The 16500-nt window shown below is 40.1% G+C and overlaps 1 protein-coding gene across 1 annotated transcript in view; it reads left to right on the plus strand.

Moving 5' to 3' along the window:
- Snx9 (sorting nexin 9) overlaps positions 1-16500 on the plus strand; it is a 107231-nt gene that overhangs the window by 60337 nt on the left and 30394 nt on the right. The window contains exons 7-10 of the mRNA XM_023712216.1: positions 3410-3557; positions 7917-8001; positions 12354-12479; positions 12601-12718. Coding sequence (XP_023567984.1) covers positions 3410-3557; positions 7917-8001; positions 12354-12479; positions 12601-12718 — 477 coding nt within the window. The remainder of the gene's footprint in view (positions 1-3409; positions 3558-7916; positions 8002-12353; positions 12480-12600; positions 12719-16500) is intronic.

The raw sequence follows: 16500 nt of genomic DNA on the forward strand, positions 1-16500 counted from the left end.
TGCTGCTTGTGGATGGTTTATTTTTCTACTAACCACCTGTCTCACTCCTGGGTTATTTGGGTTTTTAGCCCAAAAACTGAAGCAGAAAAAATATGTATAGAAAAGGAAACAATTCGGAAATTAAGAAAGGGCATTTATGTCTATTCTGAAGTTAAATAAAAAGGCATGCTGGGCATATTGGTGCATGCTGATAATCTCAGCACTTAAGAAGCTGAGGCAGGAGGATCACCGTGAGTTCAAGGCCAGCCTGAATTACAAACAGAGACCCTGTCCTCAAAACAAACAAAGCAGCAAACAAAAGACAAGTGTACTCATTCCTTTTTATGACCTTCGCATCCTGTCTCATCTGTAAGTATGTGTACACAGAATTGTAGGTCTGTGCTGAAGGGGAAAGAACTTGCACTGAGAAACCAGATAACAATGCAGGGCACGGTGGCTGGCATGTGCTGTAACCTCTGCACTCTGGAAGGCTGTGGTAAAATAAAAAGGCTGGAGAGGTAGCTCAGTACAAAGACTGTGGGTACCATCCCCAGGATTGCAGAAGAAGAAAAATGTCAGAGAAGGAAAACTGGGTGTAATACTGTGTCTCTGTAAGTCAGCAACTTCAGCAGACTGAGGCAGGAAGATCCTTGAGCTTTGGAATTTGAAGATGGCCTAAGCAACAGAGAGAGGCTACACCCTTTCTCTTAAGAAAAACAAAAGAAACCACAAAGTTTAGATCACAGTCATAAGCTCATCAGTCAGCAGGGCCAGGAGTGTGGGGTGGCTGGAAACACTGAAGCTGGACTGCTGATATCCAGTTCTATGATAACCAGGCCCAGATCCTTGTGATCGTTGGTTTTCTTTATGTTTTTGTCAGTTGTCTCGCAGCTTCTCTGTGGTGGTACTCTTAGAGCCTAAAGGTAGAGGGCACTTCAGGTCCTTGGGGTGGAGAAAGGCATAAAACAGTGCAAAAGGGGAAGGAAGGAGGAGGAGAGCCAACACAGGGGCCAGTGTCAGAATGTTAGGCTGTGACGCTGGCCAATTCTTTTCCTCCATACTCCAGCCCGTCCTATTCTGTCTCCTTTTCATTGCCCTTCTCTTTTACTGGTGTTAAACAATTAATTTTTAAATGTCTGCCATTCTTTTTGTCCTCCCCAGTCTAAGAAGTATTTTTTTAAAGCTTATTTGTAAGTTTATGTTTGTCAGTTTAGAGGCTCCTAAAAGATACCCTCTTAGCAACAGTTCACATTTCTCTAGCATGTATTGTTTTGATGGTACTTAGACAGGCTTTTTAAACATTTGACTATGTTTAAAGTATACCATGTATCATGATTTAAGTATACATAGTGATGAAGTGACTGCAGTCATCAGTTGACATATCCATCACCTCACATGTCTACTTTTATGTGTGTGTGGTGGTTAGAGCACCGAAAAATCTCTACAGTGTCATTAGTGACAGTCTTCATAGTTCTCATAAAATCTCTTGACTTACTCTTTCATAAGGGCAACTTTGTACCCTTTGACCTACACCTCCCCACCCAGTAACCACCATTCTCTGCTTCTGTATGCTCAGCTTTTTAAAGATTCCACATAAAAGTGAAGTCACACAGCATTGTCCTTCTATGTCTTGCTTTTTGCACTCAATATAATGTCTTCTAGATTCACCTATGTTATCACAAAGGGCACTATACTTTTATGAAGGCTAAATAATATTTTCCTTTATATCTATGCTACAATTTATCTGTTCATCTGTTGATGAATATGTAGGTTGATTCTATAGCCTATTTTTGCAGATAGTGCTGCACTGAACATTATCTCTATGAGGCGAAAATTATCTTATGAGGTGATTTCATTTTTTTTTAAAGTTATATATCTAGAAGAGTGATTACTAAGACATAAGGTAGTTCTGTTTATTATGTTTTGAGAAACCTCCATTCTCTTTGCTCTAATAGCTGTACCAACCGATTTACATTCCCCTCAGGACCTTGTACTTGCCAGACAAGCACTTATTCTACTGAGCTATCTCCCCAGCCCCTGGACTTTTTTGATTATAACTGTTGTGCTAGGTAGAGGGTGACACCTCATAGTGCTTTTGAATTTTGTTTCTCTGATGATTACTTAGAGTGAACACCTTTTCATATACCTGTTGTCTAATCTTAAGGAAGCACTTATAAAACATTTATAATGTGAAGTATAACAACAAAACTAGCATGCATGGCTAACCTTTTCCTTTTCATTGTTCCATAAATTTGTTCTTACCATACATCTTAGAAACCTTCTATTAAATCAAGAATTTTCATTTTTTTACCTAAAGAAAGCACTGTACTATTTCTCTTGGCATATTTGAGTTGCCATCTTCTCTACTCTTCTGCCTTGACGCCGTTAATAAGTAAACTGAGGGTTACTTGAACACAAGCGCCATGATGCTGCAATAGTCCGTCTGATCAATCGCCCAGGTGGCTGCTGGCTAATGGATGGCTAGTGTGTACTGCGAAACAAAGGAGTGATTCTTCTTTGTGAACAAACAGAGCAGGAAGGCACGTGATTTCACCATGACGCTCAAAATAGAGCAATGTAGAATTGGTAATTTTTGAAATTTTTTGTTTAGCATTTTAGACCATGGTTAACCACATAGAACTAAAACTGTAGCAAATGAAACTCTGGGTAAGGAAGTCTACCATATTTATTTGCTGTTGAACTGTGTGAGTTCCTTATATAATTTGGATGTTAATGCCTTATCAGATACATAGTTTGCAAATGCATTCTCCCAGTTCACAACTGATTCATTTATTGTTTTTCTTTGCTGTACAGAAGCTTTTTAGTTTGATGTATTCACACATTATTTTTGCTTTCATTATGTTAGCTTCTGGTGTGATAGGAATTTTTTCCCTTATGCTGTCCTCTAGGAATTTTATCCTATCTGGTCTTATATTTAGATGTTTAATTCATTTTGTTTTTGTACATGGTGTAAGATCAGGGTTCAATTTCATTCTTCTGAACATGGATAATACAGTTTTCCAATGCCATGTACAGATGAAATGGTCCTTTCTCCATTGTATCTTCTTGGTTCTCTTGTTAACATCAGTTGACCTGACCATCCTGTTTAAGTTGTTTTTTGTCTTTTGTAATATGCAACCTTCAGGTGTAAGATGGTCTGGCTACAAAGCCTGCTTTTGTAACATCCATGTGATATTTCTTTTTTTTTTTTTTTTTTCTTTTCCGGAACCGGGGATTGAACTCAGGTCTTGCGCTTGCCAGGTAAGCGCCTATTCTACTGAGCTATCTCCCCAGCTCCAATATTTCTATTTTAAGTCCTTTTTTGTCCCTTTAAAGACTTGATTAGCTCATTTCAGTAGTTATCAGAAATTTAAAAATTTAATTCCTTTTGTATTTTTTTATACTGATAATCTGCTGTCCCCACCTTTAGCAACTGGTGACGATGATGAATGGGATGAAGACTGGGATGACCCCAAGTCCTCTCCGTACTTTAAGGATCCAGAAGCAGCTGAAGCAGGAGGTATTCAGCGGGGGAACAGTCGCCCAGGATCCTCCTCGATGAAGCTGCCACTTAACAAGTACGTATAAATGGAAATAGAAGGCACCGTCTTTGTAGGAATATATAAAAAATACAAAGAAGCAGTTGACTTTTTCTTTATTCAGTGACCTACTGAATTTTGGGTAAATTTTAGCCATTTTAATTTGGATCTTAGCTTGAAAGCTGATTTATTTTATTTTACAGAATTAATAGTGAAACATTTATTGTATTAAATTACCTGCCAAATAGCTTTTATTATTTTTACTTTTATCAACTTTTAAGGCTCATTACTAAAAGTAATTACTAAAATATAATTTATATAGTAAGCTAAAAATGATGTTAATAACAACTCATTGGTGACTGTTTCACTATTTTATTTTATTTTTAATTAATTTATTTATTTATTTATTTGTGTGTGTGTCTGTGTCTGTGTGTCCAGCTCAGCCCACCAGGGGGCGGGGCGGGCTGGCATGTGGCACTGGGGGATTGAACCGTGGTCCCTGTGCCCTGCCAAGCCCGCTCCAAGTAGGTGCTCCAGACCACCGAGCCATCCCACCAGCCCCAAAGGTTTGGTTTTGTGTTTTTTTTTTTTTTTTTTTTTTTGCTGGAACCGGGGATCGAACTCAGATCCTTGAGCTTGCCAGGGAAGCGCTTATTCCACTGAGCCATCTCCCCGGCCGCAATTGTTTCACTATTTTATTAACCACATGTATTGGGCCCTGAGCAAATTAAATTGTGTGTATTTTAATGTCTCTGTGCTACATATAATCCCTGTTCTACTTTGGGGAAAACTAAAGCGCAAGGAGAATGCGTCCAAGCTCACACAGGGGGCCTGTGTCAGGGCGCTTAGGCCTTAGTAACCGAGGTGCGTGCTCTGAGCAACTATACGTGACGAGCTGCTTAGGTCTATCTTTTCACTTGTGTTTCTCTTAGATTAAGAAAAAAAAATTTTATAGCCCCTGTAAATTTAGTGATTTATTTATTTTTTTTTTTTTTATACATTGGATATTTTACATTTTTAAAAAGTACTTCATTTGCTTATTTATTTGTCTGGTACAGAGTCTTACTATGCAGTTCAGAGTAATAGTGTCCCTACCATCTGAGCCTCCCTAGTGCTGGAATTACAGATGTGCACCACCACACCAAGTTTCAGGGCCGGCACAGCGCACCCAGGGTTCCGGGAATCCAACCCAGGTCCTTGTGCTTGTCAGGAAGGCGCTTAGACTCTAGCCTAAATCTAATGCTTAATAGGAAAACATGGGAAAGACAGAATATGGTATAACGTTGTAGGACATTTGGTGAGAGTTCTGGATAAATCTACTTTATACCAGTGTAGCTTGCAAAAGGTCTAGGCTGGGGAGATAGCTTGGCATTCTAAGCGCCTGCCTGGCAAGCACAAGGACCCAAGTTCAGTCTCTGGTACCATATGCTGTGCTGGCCCTGAAACCCCGGACATGCCAAGCTGGTCACCAAAACCAGACTTGGTGGCACATGCCTATAATACCAGTGCTGGGGAGGCTGAGACAGGAGGATCACTACAAGTCTGAGTGGCATAGCAAGACCCTATAACAAATAAATAAATAGATTTGAAAGAAAAAAGTCTAGTGTTTGATATCCCTAAGAATCTTCCAGTACTCCTCTAGCAGCTTTGTTTAAAATAGTTTATTTCAAAAAAAAAAAAAAAAAAAAAGATCTAACAAGCTTTATGGGGCCAGGGAGATGGCTCAGTGGAATAAGTGCTTCCCTGGCAAATGCAAGGGCCTGAGTTCAATCCCTGGTTCCACCAAAAAAAGATCTAAAATAGTTTATTTTTTAAAATTACTATTCTGTGAGGACAGGAAGATGGCTCAGTAGAATAATCTCTTGCCTGGTAAGTGCAAGGGCCTGAGTTCAATCCCGGGTCTAATACTGTTCCTTTTTTTCAATAATTGAAGTTTATGATTCAAAGTGTGTATCAAAGAAATTTGCAGTATGTCTGGAATCAGTTGAAAGCATGGTGTTTTGCATGTGTCTAGATAGTAGGATTAAGGTCTTGCTCTAGCAGAATGGGGCCTGCAGGGTCTCCATTGTCTGTAAATTACATGAAGTACTAAATAAGCTCTTTTTTGACTGCACACTTCTTTTAACTGCTACCCCAGTTTCTTCCATTATGTATTGTCATGGTCAGTTAGTGGCATACACCATCCATTAGTGACTGAATCTCCTTTTTTTTTTTTTTTTGGAGGAACTGGGGATTGAACTCAGACCCTTGCACTTGCCAGGCAAGCGCTTATTCTACTGAGCCATCTCCCCAGCCCCTGAATCTTCTTAGACTCAAATTGGTATGCAAATTTGAGTGATGTGTGTTCCTCTTACTTGCGCTTCAAGCCTTAATAAAAATTGTATTTTAAACTTATTTAAAATGGCCTCTTGGCCCTCATTTTAAAAACACAGACTCCAGAAGACTGAATGGCCATGGTTATGCAGCCAGTGTGTTTGGCTCTGACTTTGGTTTCTTACTCCATTCTGCACTCTCTCTGATGTGCTCTGTGCCTTTGATGCCCTCTTCAATCTTCAGTTTCCTCATTTCTAAATGAATTAAGGGTTCATTCTATTCTAACATGTCCTTCCAGGTTGAAATCAAGTTAGAGCAGCCCTGATTTGAACCTGTACCCCTAAGACATTTGTCTGTCTGGGTGCTGGGAACAACTTAAAATCTTCTTTTAGTTAAACTAATAGACAAACGATCATATAAACTTAGAATAATTGTAAATTTTTTTAAAGTATTAACACGTTAGCAGTTTTATATAAAATATGTTAGTCATAAAATATAAACTTAAAAGTAGATAAAAAATTTATGCTTGAGCATTGTGAGAAACCATCTCAATAACTTTCACTTAATTAGTAAATTACGCTGTTGTTCTTTGTGTATAGTCATTAACAGAGTCTTGCAAAAAGTTTGCCATTTTCTCTGCATTTAGCTCTGATTTAGTTACACTGTATGAGATCCCCACAAAAGCAGAGATTCTTAGGTGAAAGGATTCTTGGCTAACCTGTTAATTCTTTAAGCATTTAGCCTGTTCTCAGAATGCCTCCAGGTCCTAGCAACACAAACATTTTCTCTGAGGTCCCTCTGTTGTAATGTGTGAAAGAACAGAGACAATGTGTCATGATAAATGTAGAGCACCACTGTCCAACATGCTGGAGAAGCACAGAGAAAGCCCTGTCTGAGGCTGCAGTGAGGACATGTACTTCTGGGCTCTTTTTAGGAACCGTAGGAAGTGGGTCATCTTGGTCCTTTTCTTTATACAAGGAGACTCAGGCTGCTAAAGCAGCCAAGTACATAGTTGGAGTTCAAACCCAGACCTAGCCAAGTCTGAGGCTCCTCTTTGTTCTGTCCTGTATCCACTGTGTTAGAGTGTCCAGGGAGAGGGACTATGGGGTAGAAGACACTTAGGAATGAAAGAAAAAGGGATTCGGCCATAAGAGTGTCACACTAGCCTTTGGCTCAGTGTGGGAATGAAAATAGGTTAGCTGGGCATTTCCTATTTTAGGTATTTTGCTTTCTGATTTTTTTTGTATTTATTAAAAGAAAATTCTAAAGCCCAAAGTATGCCTGGCAAGCGCAAGATCCTGAGTTCAATCCCTGGTACCGCAAAATAAATAAAGCAAGCCCAAAGTAATCTTTTTTTTTTTTTTTTTTTTTTCAAAAGTAGCACTTCGTTTTTGTTTTTTTAGAGATTGAACCTGTGGCCTCAAACATATGGGCAAGTACTCTACCTGAACCATACCCCAAGCCTAAAAAGTAGCACTTTGGATGGTATTCTAGTTATTCTCTAATTTTAGAAACTTTCTTTGGATGTGGATTTGATTCCCAGAAGTAACCGACTGTATCTGTTATACTTTGAATCTGTTTATTAAGAAGACTTCCTTCCTGGCATGTCTCACAAATCGGCTTTGAAAGCAGTTCTAAAATGAAACGCAACTGCTTGGGAACAGTGGCAGTGCCTTTGGGATACCTGCGGCCTCCTGGAGGGTACTGGCAGACACCTGTAGTGCAGCTGTAGGTGTGCCGGCATGTGACTGCTGCCTCAGGTGACCGGCAAAGTTGGCTTGCTGGGTACTAGGGCAGCTAGGCTTTGCAAGTCTGCACGTTTGTGATGGAGTGTTGCAGATCCAGTTAAGTAAGTGGGGTACCCATAAAGAGCACACTTACCAGAGTCAAACTGCTTAAGCGAGTGAGTTACTGGCCATTGAACAATCTGATTACACTGAGTTTCATTTACCGCAGTTTCCAGTTCTGGTATATCTCAGAGACTGAACAAGGTTAAAACCAGTGTCTTTACAGTAACGTGGTAAGAATTGTGGAATTCTTATGAGGAAAGACGTAAGACTAACAGGCATTTATCTTCATGATTAGATTTCCTGGATTTGCAAAACCTGGAATGGAACAGTATTTGTTGTCCAAGCAGCTAGCAAAACCCAAAGAGAAAATTTCCATCATTGTAAGTTTTTCATTTTTGTTTGCTTTGTTTCTAAGGTCTTTTGTCATTCTTCAAAGCTAAAAAGATTATCAGTCTTTTGAATTTACCATCCTAAATGACTGATGATATGTTAATATTTTAGGAGTACTGAAGATAATTAGTGTAAATGTCTGTTATTGTTTAGGTAGTCTTATTCAAACTGCATTCAAGATATATGTGTATTTCAAACACATATTCTTATAATAATTTTCTAAAATATTTTAAAGTATATTTTATGTCCCTTTTAACCAGATCTATACACTTAACTAATAAGCTTAATTCAGGTAATTTAAGTTTCTGTCCTGGCAAGGTAGAAGCATATTATCTGAAGAAAGCTCCTTATGCTGGTACTAGTGTGTCTTGCAGCAGACCATCTGTTAGGTCAAGTAAAGGAACTAGCATATAAAAGCAGAAGGGTATGATAAGAATTTAATCCATCATAAAGAAATGAGTATTGGGGCTGGGGAGATGGCTCAGTGGAATAAGCACTTCCCTGGCAAGCGCAGGGCCTGAGTTCAATCCCCGGTTCTACCAAAAAAAGAAAAAAAGAAATGAGTATTATATGACACTGACTCTTTATCCAATATTTTGATTGCTGATGCGTTTTCTACCTAGACAATATCTATTTCCAAACATAATTCTGGGAAAAAAACTTGCTTATTTTTTGATCTTGCTGACTTAACCCTGTAACTATTAGTTAAGGAAAGGTTTGAAGGTAGTCACTGTGGGCACAGACAAGGGTGAGGAACACTAGTCAGGTTCTGTATTGATGAAATTGCAGAAATGGTATATTCTTACTGTTTCCACATCTTTGAAAAGTATGAAAATCTAGAAACCTCCAGACAAAGTAACTGTAACAAGAGCCCCTTTTATCCTCATTCCTCAAAGCAAATTTGGGGTAATTATCTTCTGAGTAGTTCAGTTAATTTTTTTTTTTTTTCTGTTTGTGCCAGGCTTTTAAAGAATTACATATGTATCGTTTTCATTAAATGTAAAACTCCACAGAATTCAGAAATCATGATCCTGCCCTGACATTCTAAACATAAACTTTGAGGGCCAGCCAGATAGCTCAGCAGATTAAAGCGCTGACTTAGGCAGATGCAGGGGCCAGGGGTTCAATCCCCAGCCTGCCATGCCAGCCTTCCCCGCCCCTGGGGGTGCACTGAGATGGCCATTGAGACTGGGTGTGGTGTAATCCCAGTGCTTAGGAGGCAGAAAAACAGGAGAATCACTATGAGGCCAATCTGTGTAGTGAGACCCTTTAGACCCTGTTCTAAATACAAAATAAATAAGTAAACTTTGTCATGGGCATGATAGTGGTAGAACATAACATAAGGTCTACTCTTGGCTTGTCTCAGGAGCTTTAGAGAGATATGGGCCATGAAACCAGTAGACAGGCCTGCTCCATGGGAAAGGAAGCTGAAGGAAGCCAAAGGAAAGCAGTAGAAGGCACAGTAACCCTACCCACTAGTGAAATATGGCCCATGGGCATGAATGCCTTACCAACCAGAGTTGCACCTCAGGTCCAGTCACTAAGGAAAATGGCCCTGTGTTCCTGCTCTGTAGCTTTAGTAGAGCTTTCTGGGTCCTGACCCCCTCCAACTACAACAGCCATTTGTTCTCAGAGATCTTCTCCTTTGTCCCATATTAAACCTCTCAATATTTAGTCACCTTCTTGACCTTGACCAAAGGACCTGTGTTTTATCAAATGTGCCCTGCTTTCTCCTTGTCCACCTTGAGGTGGCATGAGGACTATGTGCCCTTTTCACCTTTATGGCTGCTGGCCTTCCTCAGATATCTCAGTCTGAAGGAAGCTGTCTTTCCTCAGCCTGACCTACATTGCCTTTCTTGTCATTTTCTTAGACACTTTGTCTAAGATTCAAGTGTGATTTATAAACTATTTTCATTCCTCTTTGAATCTGTGAATGGATGTCTTCCCTAGAAATAGTGTTTCATTTACAGACTACCTGTTAGGGGTTTTTTCCCTCATATTATTCCAAGATACGTAATTCAGTTCTTTTTCTTTTTCTTTTTGGCAGAACCAGGGATTGAACTCAGGCTCTTGCACTTACCAGGGAAGCACTTATTCCACTGAGCCATCTCCCCGGCCCCAAAACAGAGTTCAGTGGTTATTTTTTTGTTTGTTTTACAGTACTAGAGATTGAACTTAGGACCTTGCGCTTGCCAGGCAAGCGCTTATTCTGCTGAGCTATCTCCCCAGCAAAAACCAGAATTTTATTAGTTCCAGTGTTATTTATTTATTTATGGTACCAGGGATCAAACTCAGGACCTTGTACTTACCAGGCAGGCCCTTATACCGCTAAGCTATCTCCCCGGCCCAACCACATGTTTTTTTGTTTTTTTTTTGTTTTTTGGGGGTTTTTTTTGCGGTACTGGGGATTGAACTCAGGACCTTAAGCTTGCCAGGCAAACACTACTGAGCTATCTCCCTGGCCCCCAGTTATTTTTCTATTCCAGTTCAAGAAGATAACATATTCTCAGAATAATAAATGCTCTGTTACTCTTCATAATGTTCTTTGGTACAACCCACTGTTGTGCAATCTGGACCTCTGAAATATATTATCATTTCTGTTCATTGTAAACTGAATGGCTCACCTAGGAGATAGCTGAGCAGCATATGCACCTGCCTGGCAAGCCCAAGGCCCTGAGTTCAATCCCAGTACTAAATAAATAAATAAGTAAATAGCTAGCTAGCTAGCTAGCTAAAACTTAACACCGTACTATTGATAATACAGAGAATGATCCAAGGAGCCTGTGTGTGAGCCTCAGAAGTCAAGGTTCTCTGCAGCCACCTTTGGCCTTGGATACCGTTTTAAACAACATAAAAATAGCCATATTTGGAAAAGCAGATCCGTTGTCACTTAGCAGTGCTGGCAGAAATGATCCATAGGCTTAAAATTCACAGGTCAGTTCTCTGTACCCCCACATAGAACTCAACTAGTTTTCCTTCCTCCTACCCCTAGGTAAGACTGCAGTGCTCTAGTGCATAAGCCTCTCCTGAATTCCTAAACCTTTGCCCCTACTCACAGGCAGAAAAGAACAGTGGCAAAAGAATGGAACCTGCTGTCTTTGGAGAAGCCATGTCTGTCAGGCATAATCCGAGGGACAGGAAGTGAGCCATCCTACTGTACTTCTCTCCAAGGAGTCCCAGAAAAAAGTTAACATGGGTCTCACTTTTAAGGAGACCAAACTTGCTAACAGTAGTAAAACAGTGTATAGCAGGCACTGGCCAACCCAATTAGCCATTTCTGTGGCTAAAACTGTGCTATTCAAAGTGTTGTCACAAACCAGGTATCTATTTGGAAACTGCTAGCTACCTCTTTGCCCTGCAAAAATACAAAAAGGAGAGTGTTGAGAAAATTTCATGGTAACTTGACATTGTTGAAAAGCCCAAATGTGTAGAATTTTATTTCACAGAACCATCAGTGTACGATAGATTTATCACATACAGCTTCAGACAGGTGGTCTAAAGAGAGGAGAGACCCTGTCTTCTAACACTCTGCTAGACAGGAAACCAGTTTCTCCTTTTTGATGGAGACCACTGTGAAGCAGCACTGAGCAGGCTCTAGAATTGTTTGACTTCTGTATTTACTTATGAGTCTGTCCCAGACCTTGGTCACTTGCCCAAAGACCCGGTGACTGGCATGTAGAAAATGTAACTATATCTGTGGCCACAGTAGAACCTGTACTCAACAGTGACACTGTGACATCTCTGAGGACAAGGTAATACTGCAGCTGAGGACATTTGGCTCTCCAATTCCAGGGCAATAACTGCCAACTTTAGAACTAAGACAGTCTCTTAACTAGCAAGATATACTGCCTAGAATGTCTTTGTTCCAACTTCTTAAGGTCTTGCTCAGTTTTCCACCTTTATTTCAACTATTCCTTTCGTTTCCCTGCAAGCCCCAACTTTGTTGAAAATCCAATAAATACTTCAGTCCAGTGAAGTCTTTATCTTAGATCCAAGAGAGTTCTGACCTTCCTGGAGTACCCCCAAACTTCACATTACTTGTCTCTTATTTAAGCCTACTCTGTACACTCATCTTAGGAAATCAGAAGCCTGATCAGTTCTTGATACTCTTCATGAACTGAGCTGCCCACATGAGAACAGAAGGGTTCATCCCAATAAATACGTTCCTCCTTAACTGTGAATTCTGATGAGAACAAGGATTGGTTACTATCTTCTCAACTAGGAACAAGAATGACCCTCCAAAGGACTTTTAGTTCTAACAAGAACCATTTGTTGATTTATGTTAATTATATTTATGCTGTTTCCCTGTTACAAAATTAACTTTTCTTAAAACATTGTGTAGGTTGGAGATTATGGCCCAATGTGGGTTTATCCTACCTCAACTTTTGACTGTGTGGTAGCAGATCCCAGGAAAGGTTCCAAAATGTATGGCCTGAAGAGCTACATTGAATACCAGTTAACACCTACTGTAAGTACCCGTGTTAGCAAGACCTACAGTAGCATTCAGGCATTGCCAATTAGAACTTGCATGTTTTTCTTCACTTTCTGTATTTGGCACTGGTAACTTTTCATCTTCTTTTATTTTCTAGAACACTAATCGATCTGTAAACCACAGGTATAAGCACTTTGACTGGTTGTATGAGCGTCTCCTGGTAAAGTTTGGGTCAGCCATTCCAATCCCTTCTCTTCCAGACAAGCAAGTCACAGGTGAGTAAGTGTGATGCTGAGCGTGGAATAACGAATAAAAAGATGTGACGGGTTGTCCTCCTGCAAAGAACAAGACAGCTTTGTAGCAGGGTGCACAAGTTAATACAGCAATAAAGAGAGACCCAGAACAGAACCTGTGTGTTTATGGAAGATGCCTGAACCTGAATGTTTGCTAAAATTTTCTACCAAGAGCTTTTATGTTTATACCTTGAATTCTAGCAGTCTTATTTTCTGCTATAAAATAAATGTGTACATTTTTAAAAATGTGAAAAATATGAAGAAGCAGAAATGATCCCATAACCAAAAATGAAAATAAAGATGTAATACAAATTGTGTAAACAAGTTATGCAGACCTGCTGTGTCATTTCCTATGCAGTGGGTAAACATCATGTGGAGAAGCCACTGAGCTAAAAAATGTTTCTGAAGGAAGGTGCCAAGCTTTCTGTTGAATTGTTAATGATTTTTACCCTCTCCCTTTTCTTGTTTTTAAAATGTCTTATTTCGACCACCTCTACTGTACCCTCAGAAGTCACAAAGGACCTGTTTCTGTGCTGTGACACTGTCGTTATGTTTTGGCTTTCATCACTAGCTGGTGTGGAATCTGGTGTGAAAATGCTCAAGGATTCAGCTGTGTCTTAGAATACATGTGTTTAAAGAAGTTTATCTTCAGAGTTGTATGGTGAACCTTTTAGAGACCAAATGCCCAAACTGTAACCCAAAACCCACTTACGTATTGCAAAGTACCAACACTACAATTAAACATGAATAGCGGTGTTTTTAGTTTAGAAAAAAGACTTATTTATATTAATTATATTTACATTAATTATATGTCTTAAAAGCACAATAACACACCTGCCATATGTTTGCCACCCATGGTGGCCTAGAAGGAGTTTAATGGATAGCTAGAAAACGTTCAGATAAATAAACTAGTAAATATAGAAAGAATTGAATGGAGGTTAAGAAAAAGGCTTGGATGGTCAGAGTCAGAGACCTAGTTGATGGTGAGAAGATGTGTAACATTCCTGCCATGGCAAGAAGACAAGAAGAGGAGGAGGAAGAAGGTTCTTTCCAGAAGTCAAGGGAGATAGGGAGGGCTTGATCTTCCAGCAAGGGCTGCAGTGAGTAGTTTAGGGTGGGGCTAAGGATAACAGTGACCTATCAGCTGGCAGCCCTGGATCAAGCTAGTTCAGTGCTACAGTGCAATTGGCTGAGTTTCCTGTGTGCCCACCACCTCTCGAGCACTTTCTCCTCTTTCCTCTGGGACATTTTCACCTTCAATCCAGATGGAGAAACCCTAAACACATTCCTTTCTGTCTTGATAAAAGTAGAAATTGAGTTTGGTCCTCAAGTTTGTTGTTTGTCAGGAGAAGTAGACTCACTAATCTTTAGCTAGAATTAGTGTCCTTATGATATATAAGTTAAGATCTTACTTTGCTTTATATTTGTTTTTCTCTGAAATTTTTTGGAGAGAAATCTTGGTTCCTTTAAAAGAGTTCTGATTTTGATTTTTTAGAAAACTTTTCAAAAATTTCAGGGGCTGGGGAGATAGCTCAATAGAGTAAGTGCTTGCCTGGCAAGCGCAAGGGCCTGAGTTTAATCCTCGGTTCCCCCCCCCAAAAAAAAAAAAAATTCACATTGTCATAGCAGGATGTAGACTAGGGGCTGCTCTGCCAGGTAAAGGGACACAACCCTGTGATGACACTGGGCTCTCATGGTGCTGGGCCTGGCAAGGACAGCCAGGGAAGTCAGCGTGCAGGTGCCTCCTACTCAGTGTCACTGTGCCCCAACCTGTTGTGTCCTGCTCAGACATTCACACTCTCTCCTTGCTGTTGACCTGTTGCTTTAATTCACAGCTTCCTTTTTAAAAACTCAAGACTTTTCTGTGATACTAGGGATTGAGCCTTCACACAATTATATCACTGGCCCACCTGTCCTTCCTTCATTCCTTCCTTTTTTCCTTTCTTTCCTTTCATTTGGAGACAGGGTCTCACTAGGTCACTATAAGATGCCAAGGGTGGGCTTAAGCTTCCACTCCTCCTGCCTCAGCCTCTCAGAATGCTGGGATTATAGGAGTGTGCTACCACCATACCCAACTTTTTTATATTTTTAATTTTCTTTTTTTTTTTTAATTATTCATTCATTTTTATTTATTACATTTATTATTTATTGTGTGTGTGTGTGGCCAGCTCAGCCCACCAGGGGGCGGGGGCTGGCTGGCATGTGGTGCTGGGGGATCGAACCGCAGTCCCTGTGCTTTGCCAAGCTTGTTTCAAGTAGGTGCTTTAGACCACTGAGCCATCTCTCCAGCCCTTATATTTTTAATTTTCAATATATTTTTTGTATTTTGTATTCTCTTTGCCCACTTGTTAGCACAACAGAGATTCCACAGTGGGTTGTTTTTTGTTTTTTGTTTTTTGTTTTTTTATTTAATGTGTGGACCCGGAGATTGAACTCAGGCCCTTGCACTTGCCAGGGAAGTGCTTATTCTACTGAGCTATCTCCCCAGCCCCCACAGTGTTTAAATATATGGGTCAGTAGGCTAATTCCAGGTCACAGATTTTGTGTATTTTAGGCTTTAGTATAATATTTAATGTAGTATTTCTTTAATATTCAATATATTTCCAAATCAAATAATTTAGTGCTGTTTTAAAACACCATAGATTCACAGTTCTTCCATATTAAGGTTTTCGCTCTTTAAAAAGTACAGCCATACAGCGAGGGGATGGCACCACAAAACAACAGTCCCCAGTGTGAAGAAAGCTGAGCTTGATCCGTGGATAGGATGCATGCTGAGGACCCTGAGAGACACAGAGTGACACCATTGCCCTCCTCATTAGCCTCCTGACTATGATAGCCACAAAATTGTTGCTGTGTACAAGTCCCCATCTGACTGAACTCCTAGAGAAAACATTTCTGTGGTCTTTGAAAAAATGTCAGTCCATAAAAAGTTTATAGTCAGCATTTGTTATTTGTAGATTTTGGTCTTTGTGAAATAATACCGAAGGAATTGGTTTTATTCATGGGTTCCAGAGAGCTTTGTTGAAAATGAGAACTAAAAGTTTTTTCTCCCTTTTATAATTCTCTGAAACCCTATAAGAAAATCTTGTCAAGCATAAAATAACATCCAGAGTCATAGTTTGGAAGACAAACTAGGTGTGTCTGAAGAATCTTCACAAGGACAGATTTTCAGTGAAAATCATTAAATTTCAATCACTGGTTAGATAATAGGTTCTTGGTATAATTCCCTTGCTCATAATGGAAACGTCATTGTATCCCAGAGCCGTAAGGACCTGCTGTGTCTCTTACGTCCTAGAGGGGGGTCCTTGTCTTCCTGTGGGGTGAGAGTCATGTCAGCATCGCTGAAGGCCATGTAGCTCTGGTCTGCTCTACAGAGTGCAGGATGGAGGGGCTTGCGTATGTTTTCATATGCTAGACCGTGATGCTATTCAGGGGCCATGAAGGCAACAGGTTTTCTTTTGTTTTTGTTTTTGTTTGGCAGAACCGGGGATTGAACTCAGGCCCTTGCGCTTGCCATGGAAGCACTTATTCCACTGAGCCATCTCCCCGGCCCCAGCAACAGTTTTTTGAAATGTGAGTCCATAGTAGTGCTCCTCCTGTAAAAGACCCATTCTTATTTATAGTCTCTAAATTTCAGGCTTTGTTTTTTTTAAATTTATTTTTGAGGGCTGGTGAGATGGCTCAGTGGTCTAAAGCACCTACTTAGAACAAGCTTAGCAAAGCACAGGGACCACAGTTCAATCCCCCAGCACCACATGCCAGCC

Source organism: Octodon degus, unplaced genomic scaffold (assembly GCF_000260255.1).
Source record: "Octodon degus isolate 3935 unplaced genomic scaffold, OctDeg1.0 scaffold00024, whole genome shotgun sequence".
NCBI classification, from domain to species: domain Eukaryota; kingdom Metazoa; phylum Chordata; class Mammalia; order Rodentia; family Octodontidae; genus Octodon; species Octodon degus.